General features: G+C 47.6%; 1 protein-coding gene across 1 annotated transcript; it reads right to left on the bottom strand.

Moving 5' to 3' along the window:
• Positions 1 to 129: 129 nt before the first annotated feature.
• On the bottom strand, positions 130 to 6470 carry B3gat3 (beta-1,3-glucuronyltransferase 3). The gene is made up of 5 exons (XM_052190356.1): positions 6180 to 6470; positions 4772 to 4946; positions 1599 to 1959; positions 1132 to 1422; positions 130 to 627 (listed from the first exon to the last, which is right to left on the bottom strand). Exons 1-5 carry the CDS (start codon positions 6259 to 6261, stop codon positions 529 to 531), a joined length of 1008 nt encoding a protein of 335 aa, XP_052046316.1. The 5' UTR covers positions 6262 to 6470; the 3' UTR covers positions 130 to 528.
• Between the last annotated feature and the right edge of the window lie 2663 nt (positions 6471 to 9133).

Below are 9133 nucleotides of genomic sequence, written 5' to 3' on the forward strand. Positions count from 1 at the left end.
CTCTCTCTGGGATGGGAACCTGAAGGACAGTGCAGAGGAGGAACCAGCCTGTGTAGGAACACGTGCCTGATCGCTTGTGATCAGAGAGCAGCAAGTAGGTTTGCCAAGTCAAAGAAAACTCGAAGCCCCTCCAGGTTGAGATCTTTTATTCTAGAGGTAGGAAGGGGGTCCACATGCTCAGGTGGGGAGGGTCCAGCCCAGCTCCTCTAGCCCCCCACTGCATGCTTCTCCCCAATAAGTTATCCATTTCCCTCAGCCACCCTCCCTTCTGAGTCCATCTGCCCTGCTCCACCCCAGATGGGGCTGACCTGGCTCCCTACAGAAGCTGCTTGTCCCCAGCCTGTGGACAGTGCCACATGGCAGGCTGGGGGAAGGGAGGGAAGCAACTGGGCCACACCCTGTGGTTGGAGGGGCTGCTTCTGGTTCTTAGGGGTCAGGTCTTAAAAAAAAAAAAAGCCACATCCTGGGCTGGCTTGGAGCCCAGTCCCACAAGGTATGTGCCTAAAATAAGGTCGGGTGAGGTTGCCATCACACCTCAATGGCTGGGTCTGAGCCCTGGCCCTGCCGTTGTAGCTGCTCCTCCTGCTTCATCTTAGGTTTCTCTGTCCGGGTGTGCCATACTAGTACCTGTGAAGGAAGGTTTAGGGTCAGGAGCAGCCATAACCAGTGCTCTGGGGTACGTGATCTAACATGGGTCCCACCCCACCCCCACCTCTTCCACATTCAGCGTTGGTATACAATGTATAAAATATATGTGTGTACACACACACACACATGGGTTCACATTAGTCTGCAAGATGAAATGGCAGGAGCCCGACTCTAACTTTTAGTAGCCTTTTCTTTCTTTTTTTTTTTTTTTTGGATTTTTGGATTTGGTTTTTTTCGAGATAGGGTTTCTCTGCATAGCCCTGGCTGTCCTGGAACTCACTCAGTAGACCAGGCTGGCCTTGAACTCAGAAATCCACCTGCCTCTGCCTCCCAAGTGCTGGGATTAAAGGTGTGTGCCACCACCGCCTGGCTTTTAGTAGCCTTTTCAAGAGAGTGAAAAGAGATCTGGAGGGTGTCTCTCGGTTCAAACACCCATTCCCATCTCTGTTAGCTGCTATCCCAGAGCCTTTTCCATCCTCTTACCTGGGTACAGTTGGCGGCCCGTGGCTCCAGGTCCTTGGGATCTACGAGATGGCTCAGGAGACTACTTTCCAGGTGGCCCCGGGGTGCAGCAGCATCAAACTGGGCATTGGGCTTCGCCAACAGCAATGGCAGGGCAACCGCAAATGCCGCCATGTCCAGGGGAAAGGGCCTGTTGGGTTCCCATGCTGTGTGGAAACCCACAACGCGGCCATCCTGTACCTGAGGCCCCTCAAATCGCAGGCCGCCCACCAGCCCCACAGGCCATACTGAGACACCACGCGTCCAACGCATCTAATGGAGATGAGAGAACAGAGGGGTGGTCCAAGGAAAAGAGCTACTTTGTTTATTGACACCCCTCCCTACTGTTCCCCATCTTCACCCAGCAGCCCACATCGACACCAGTAAGCAAGACAAAGTAGGAAGCTGGTCCCACCTGGCTCTTTCTCCATCTTTACCCCAGGGCTCACCTCCTTAAAGAGCTCCCGGCTGTAGGTGTTGTCATCATCAGCAAAATACACGACTCCTTGGGTCCCCGGTGGTGGCGGGTCCTTCTCCCCCCCAACAGCACCCCCTTTTCCTCGAAGCCAGTCAAGGGCCTTGTTGCGCTGTTCTACTCCTCGGGGGCGGACCCAGCCTGGCTCTCCTTCCCTAAGCCGCTGAGCCTTGGGGGTAAGGACAGCCAGGTGTGTAAAGAGGAGACCAGAGGCAGCCAGCAGCCCCGAGACCAGCGGGGTGGGGCTTTCAGCATCCTCCACTAGCAGCCAGTGTAGACGGGGCACCAAGCTCAGGGTCTGGGACAGCCGAACCAGCTCTGCCTTCTGTACCAGCCTGCAGAGGGAGAGATGCAGGAAGGAAGGGACCAGATAACCCTGGCCCTCTGTTTAGAATGACAGCTGCTCCTAGGCACTGTTAGCATCCATCTTCTCTGGCATGTCCCCACCAGTGCCCGAGCTCTGTGTGTGCCGCTCAGGACGGAACCCAGGATTTCAGGTATTCAAACATGGATCAACAGGCTGCCAAGCTACCTCCCTCTCCCTTAACCGTCTATTTCATGTAGATATTCACCTGCCCTATCTTTTCAGTCCATGGTTATAACCCACTTCAACCCCAGGACTCAGGCTGGGGCAAGACTATAGAACAAATGACTTGGAATCAAATGGATCTGGGTTTGAATCTTTTTGTAATTTGTTGGTTTTTTTTGACACACGGTCTCACGTAGCTAGGCTGGCTCAAAGTCATATGCTAATGATGATCTTCGATTTCTGCACTTCCAGTCTCTGCCTCCCTAAATGCCTCTAAAATGTTGGTACGCTACCACACCCTGAATTTCAGTTTTATAGTTTATCAAGTGAAATACTTTGAGAAATGGCTTAATCTGAGACTCCTTTACTCAGGAATAAAACTGGATTAAAAAGATGGGTAAAGGGGCTGGAGAGATGGCTCAGCAGTTAAGAGCACTGACTGTTCTTCCGAAGGTCCTGAGTTCAAATCCCAGCAACCACATAGTGGCTCACAACCATCCGTGACGAGATATGACACCCTCTCCTGGTGTGTCTAAAGACAGCTACAGTGTACTTACATGTAATAATAAATAAATTAAGAAAAAAAAAAGATGGGTAAAGCTGCACACGCCTTTAATCCCAGCACTTGGGAAGACAGAGGCAGACAGACCCCTGTGGAGTTTGAGGCCAGCTTTCTACATAGCAAATTCTGAAAGAGCCAAGACACTAACTACATAGAGAGATCCTATGTCAAAAAAGGAAAGAAATAGGCCAGGCAGTTGTGGTGCACGCCTGTAATCCCAGCCCTGAGAAGACAGAGGTAAATGGACCTCTAAGTCTGAGGCCACTCTGGTCCATAGAGAGAGTCATAGAACAGCCAGGAGGCTACACAAAACCCTGTCATGGAAAGCCAAAATGAAAAGGAAATAAATAAAATGAAAAAGGGCTGGGAGTGTCAGTGATATCACAGTCCCCTGGCCAGAATGCAGTTCAATCCCCAGGATCAAAAAATAATAAAAAAAATTAGATGAATACTTTGTAATAGTTTTATTAGTTTTATTATTGTCTTTTTCAGACAGTCTCACACTGTAGCCCAGGCTCGCCTCAAACTCAACAATCTTCAGGGCTCAGTTTGAGTGTTGATACTATAAGTAGGTCATTATTCAGTTTTAGGGATTGAATCCAAGGCTTTGAACATGCTATCCAAGCACTCCGACACTAAGTTACACCTTCCAGACAAAGATATATTTTAGGAAAACAAGATAAGCTGGTCATGTAAAAACCCTTTAGGAAATGGCTTGAGTCTCAAGTTACTCAAGATTAACGCTGTTTTAGGAAACTGGGCACAGCTCACACCTTTAATCCTGTTATTTGGGAGACACGAGCAGGGGAATCAGCCTAGTTTACCGAGTGAGTTCCAGGACAACCATGGCTACACGGAAAACCTTCTCTTGAAAATAAATAAATAAATAAATAAATAAATAAAATTAAAAAATGAAGCACTACAGGGCCAGGTTCTTTTCTCTGGTAAAGCTTCCAGAGAGGAGTTTTAGAGGAAATTCCAGGCATTCTCCAAATGAGAAAATTATTTATTTCTTCATTTTGAGACAGGATCTCCCCATAGAGCTCTGGCTAGCCTAGAACTCACTATCTAGACCACAGACTAAACTGGCCTAAAATGCTAGAGGAGATCCTTCAGCCACTGCTTCTTAAGTGCTGGGATTAAAGATGCACATAATCTATGCCCAGCTATTTATTTTCAAATGCCCAGCCCCAAATTGTCTTAAGAAAGCACTGGCTTGCCTCTTTTGGGTTTCCTTGTGGTTTACATTGGTTTGCTGCTCAAGGAGTTGGTAGTGTGTGTAACTTTATGAGTCCAGGAAGGTATGTTGAAGACATGTTAACAGTAAAGACTTTCTGGCTGCAGGCCCCAAACCACACTTCAAAATTGGTTTTCTCGGTTTTAAAACAAGATTTTGACTTTAAAAAAGGGAGAGAGGGAGGGAAGAAGAGAGGGACGGAGGGAGAGAAGCTGGTGGAGAAATATTTCTAAAAGCTAGACTATCTGTCCCTTTCTACCTCCTCCAACTTTCTACTAGAAATCACTGTCAGAGCCCAGTGGATGCTAAGTAAATATTATTTGACCAAACTGTTTAGCCCTGTTCTCTAAATTTAATCAGAAATGTTTGTTTGTTTTGTTGTTGGATATTTTTTGCTTGTGCATTTGTTAGAGACAGTCTTACTCTGTAGTCCAGAATCAGTACAAACAGTAGCTCTCAGTCTCCCCAGTGCTAGGATTACAGATGTCAGCTACCATATCTGGATCTAATCAAAGTGTTAGAACTTTCTAACCAAGAGATTCCTAAGAAGAGTTAATTCATTGGCAAGCTGAAATTTTCTTTCACACTTTATTGTTGTACCTTAAAGTTTAGCAACAACTCAGTAATCTACTTCCTAATAGTCCTTTGTCTATTTTTAAAGGAAAAAAATTTTTCCCACAAATCTGAATAAAGATAAGGGTCATTTTTTCATAACATTTGGCAGACTCTAAGTATCACCCCCTAGTCCAGTGCGTCCCCAAACTCATCATCAACCCTCTTCTTGTTCAATAGAAAGCTCCTGAGTGTACCAGAGCATACCTGGCATAGGTGGGGGTAATGACATAGATAGTAGGCAGGGCCTCAGGCTCAGGGGGCTGGGCTGGGGCAGGGGGTGGACGGCCGAGATCAGCTTGCAGCTGGGATATCCTCAGGTCCTTCTGCCGAAGCTGCTCAGCTGCAGCTCGAAGTGGAGGGAGGCAGTCACAAGGCTGGCCTGGTCCCAGGAAGCACCAACAGGGAGAGGGAGTTGTGACAGAGAACCACAGGACAGTAAGTAGTTCAAAAGCCCAGGGCCAATTCTTTTTAACTCCTAGCCAATGCAGAAATTCCCTTGTAACTTGCTTTTTTTAGAATGGTGTCAGAGAGTTCACTCTTTCAATCAACAGGCCTTCTTCATCTTTCATTGTTACTGTTTGAAGAAAGGTCTTGTGGGGGAGGGGAGACCAGGAAAGGAGGACAACATTTGAAATGTAAATAAAGAATATATCTAAAAATTAAAAAAACAACAAAAACGTCTTGCTATATGGCCCCAAGCTGACTGACCTCAGACCCTTAACCCACTGACCTGTTTTCCAAATAGTGTGCCACAACATTCAACTGTTCATTTTTAATCAGATCCATCTGTCACTCTATTCTTTCTTTGCTGGGGCCCCGACCCAGGGACTTACACTTGTGAGTGTTCTACCACTGTGCTACACCCTCGGCCCTGCCACTAAGCCTTCCTCTCCTTTCTACCTTCTGATCCTAATTTTACCTTCCAGACATAAGTAATAGAACAATCTGAAGTCCTGAGGCTCTCTGGAATGGCACTACCGGAAAAGCATTTACTGAGCTCCTGCGTAACAGGCTGGAGTCAAGCTGTTCCATGGTCATGTGACCACTAACTTGTAAGTTCAGTGATTCCATGGCACCATAAATATTTATTGAATAAGAAGGGGGAGGGGAGAGGAAACAGTCCCTTCTCTCAAGGAGCGTTTACTTTAGCGGACACTAATAATGTCATTATAAATTGCGATGTGGGACACTTAGAAAATTAAGAGACCAAGACTAATAAGGGTTACTTGAGCTAAGGAGGTCAGGGAAGTCCTGACGTGACATCCGGCCTAAAACCAGAAGAATGAGAAATAGATGGACTGGGGTTGGAAGGAGAGGAAGCGCAGCAGGTCAAAAGCTGATGGGGACAGTGAACCTGGAGGGTCTCAAAAACCTGTCAGCAAGCCGGTCTGAGAGGCAGAGCAAGGGAAGGGGTGGAAAATAGGTTGCTCGGCGGCGGCGGCGGCGGGGTCATTTGGGGCTTGGCCGGTATCCGCGGAGTCGCAGACTGCCGAGAGTTCTAGACACGGGGCCACCGAGGGCTGTCCCGAGGGCCGAGCGGGAAGCAGCTGTCTGCGGGTCTCATCCCCGGCGCCTCGGGCCGGCCCTCCGCACCCCGCCCCGCCCCGCTCACCGAGCTGCACCAGAGCGTAGAGGAGGCCGGCGATCGACACCAGGAAATAGGCAAGAAACACGTTCTTCAGCTTCAGCTTCATGGCCGTGCCGCCGGGGCAGGCGGGGTCCACCGGGGACCGGCAGGGACAGGTCCGCCCTGCCCTCGGCCCTCCCGCCGGCCCCGCCCCGGCCGCCCCGCTGGCGCCCCGCCTTCCCCAGACTCCCTTAATAGTTCCCGGGAACACCGGGCTCTGAGCGACACCTAGGACTTCCGGCTAGTGGCGTCCCTGCCACAGGCAGCTTCCGGTCCCGCCTCCTGACATGCCATCCAGGACGGTGACGCTATATCCGCTGGGTCAAGCGGTCGTGGCAGGCTGGCCCAGAGCACGTGCGGCCCAGCTCTAAATGTTCCTTGAAGCTCCCAATTGAGCACAAGCCCCGCCCTTGTCACTGAGTTTTCTAGACCCACCCAACCACCCTTCAGCCTCAGCACTCAGCGCGGCTGCTTCAAGAACCGGTTGTTCATTACTTGTTTAACCAATGAGTGAAATATAGAGCCCACCAGGTGACTGACTAGTTTGACTAGGTCTTTTCCAGTGATTCTCAATCATCCTAATACTGAGACCCTTTAATACAGTTCCTCATGTTTTGGCGTCCTCCCCACCATAAAATTCTTTTTGTTGGTACTGTAATTTTGCTGTTAGGAGTCATAATGTAAATGTTTTCCAATGGCATTCCTGCTGGTCCCTCCTATTTTGCGCTGAGGTTGATGAGTCCTGGTTGTCTCTGTGAGGTCGTGCTACCACTGCTGTCCCTACGCTACCCAACTGGACTGATAATAGACCCATGAAATGTCTCAGTGGATCGGGTTGCCGCTGATAACCTGTGAACTGAACTGCCAATTGCCAGACGACAGACAAGAGTTGCTCCAAAGAACATTTCTAAACAGGTCCACTTCCCCGTATTCTCTTTTCCACTACCTCTGATGGGTAGAAAGTTGCATCTTACTCGGGTGGAAGGTTAACAAGGGAGTTTAAAGTATTTAAGAACCATCATTAAAAATAGAATTTGAGCCCGGCAGTGGAGGCGCAGGCCTTTAATTCCAGCACTTGGGAGGCAGAGGCAGGCAGATTTCTGAGTTCGAAGCCAGCCTGGTCTACAGAGTGAGTTCCAGGACAGCCAGGAATACACAGAGAAACCCTGTCTCGAAAAAACAAACAAACAAACAAACAAACAAAAAGGAATGAAAGAAAACTGAAAAAAATTAGTTACACATGTTCGTGAGGATCAGAGGTTTCAAGCTTGGGACCTCAGGGTTGGTGCTCTAACTGCTGAACCATCTCACCAGCCTTCCAATTTTAAGTCAAAATTATGTCATTACCATAGGACAATTTTTAAAAGTTCCTTCTAGATGTTCCACTCTAAGATCTGTAGTCTCTTCAGGACCACCTCTTTTCAGCAGTGACTACAGTGGTAAAACTGGGCACCAAGTCTGCACTAGAACAGTGGATGGCTTTGTTCAATGATACTTAACAATTTACACATTTAGTTCAGGAAGTAACTTGTCTAGTGTGCACTGGTTTTCTTTGTCCCACACCTACCAACACCCCAACCCAAGACAAAATTTCAATTTCTCTATGTAACAACCCTGACTGTCCTGGAACTCACTTTACTGACCAGGCTGACAAACTCAGAGATCTGTCTACCTATGCTGGGATTTAAAGGCATACACCACCACTGCCCTGCATGTGCACGCACGGGTTTCTATCACCAAAAAACCTGGGGTACTGGTACATGTAGCAAATCCTGCACAACATTGAAAGTGGAGGTAAACTCCACTATATATCAAGATGGAGAATTCAGAGTCAGCCTACACAACCTAGAACCCTGTTCTATTACACAAAGTGATTCTTTGTTGAATAATATATATTGTTTCAACATATATTCAATAAAAAGAAAACTCACACACACACTCACACACTATGTTCCTATCAGTAACTTTCTTTTTTTTTTTTTAAAGATTTATTTATTTATTATATGTAAGTACACTGGCTGTCTTCAGACACTCTAGAAGAGGGTGTCTGGTCTTGTTATGGATGGTTGTGAGCCACCATGTGGTTGCTGGGATTTGAACTCAGGACCTTCAGAAGAGCAGACAGTGCTCATAACCACTGAGCCATCTCTCCAGCCCAATCAGTAACTTTCTATTTCAATGTTACATAATAAAAACATTTAAAATTCTTTCATTTAGCTTTGTAAAAACCATTTAGGAATTATCTAGTCACCCTACCATACAAAACAAAATTTTAGACACCCCCCCCCCAGCCAAGAATCCACTACTGTCCTTTTTTCAATCTTCCCAACAATAGAGTTTTGAGACTCTTAGCCCTGAATAGCCTTCCACTTACACAAAAGTCTCAGAATGGCCTGAGCTATACCACCTGGCCCTGAAAGGTTTTTCCCCCATCTCTGAAAGGGTCTGTGGTCTAGAATGCCTTTGGACTCCCTACTCAGGTAATCTACCTGACTCCAGAACAGATGAATAGAAGCTCTTTGCTCTAGCAAGTTCAACTTAACAATGGGAGTATTTTTTAAATGTTGGTATAGAGCATGACCATAGGTTCAATCCCCAGGTCTGCAAACCAAGTTTTAAAAGCTGAGTGTGGTGATGCTACCTATGATACCAGCACTTGGAAGGCTGTGACTAAAGGACCAGGTGCTCAAAGCTGGTGGACTACATATCAAAATCCTGTTTTAGGTTGGGCATGGTGGCATAAGCCTTTAATCCCAGCTCTAAGGGAGGCAGGAAGAGCTCTTGAGTTCTAGGCAAGTCAGAGCTGTATGGTGAGACCCTGTCTCAAAAAGTGCTATTACGCCGGGTGGTGGTGGCACACTCCTGTAATCCCAGCACTTGGGAGGCAGAGGCAGGCGGATTTCTGAGTTCGAGGCCAGCCTGGTCTGCAGAGTGAGTTC

Source organism: Apodemus sylvaticus, chromosome 1 (genome assembly GCF_947179515.1).
Source record: "Apodemus sylvaticus chromosome 1, mApoSyl1.1, whole genome shotgun sequence".
Taxonomy (NCBI): domain Eukaryota; kingdom Metazoa; phylum Chordata; class Mammalia; order Rodentia; family Muridae; genus Apodemus; species Apodemus sylvaticus.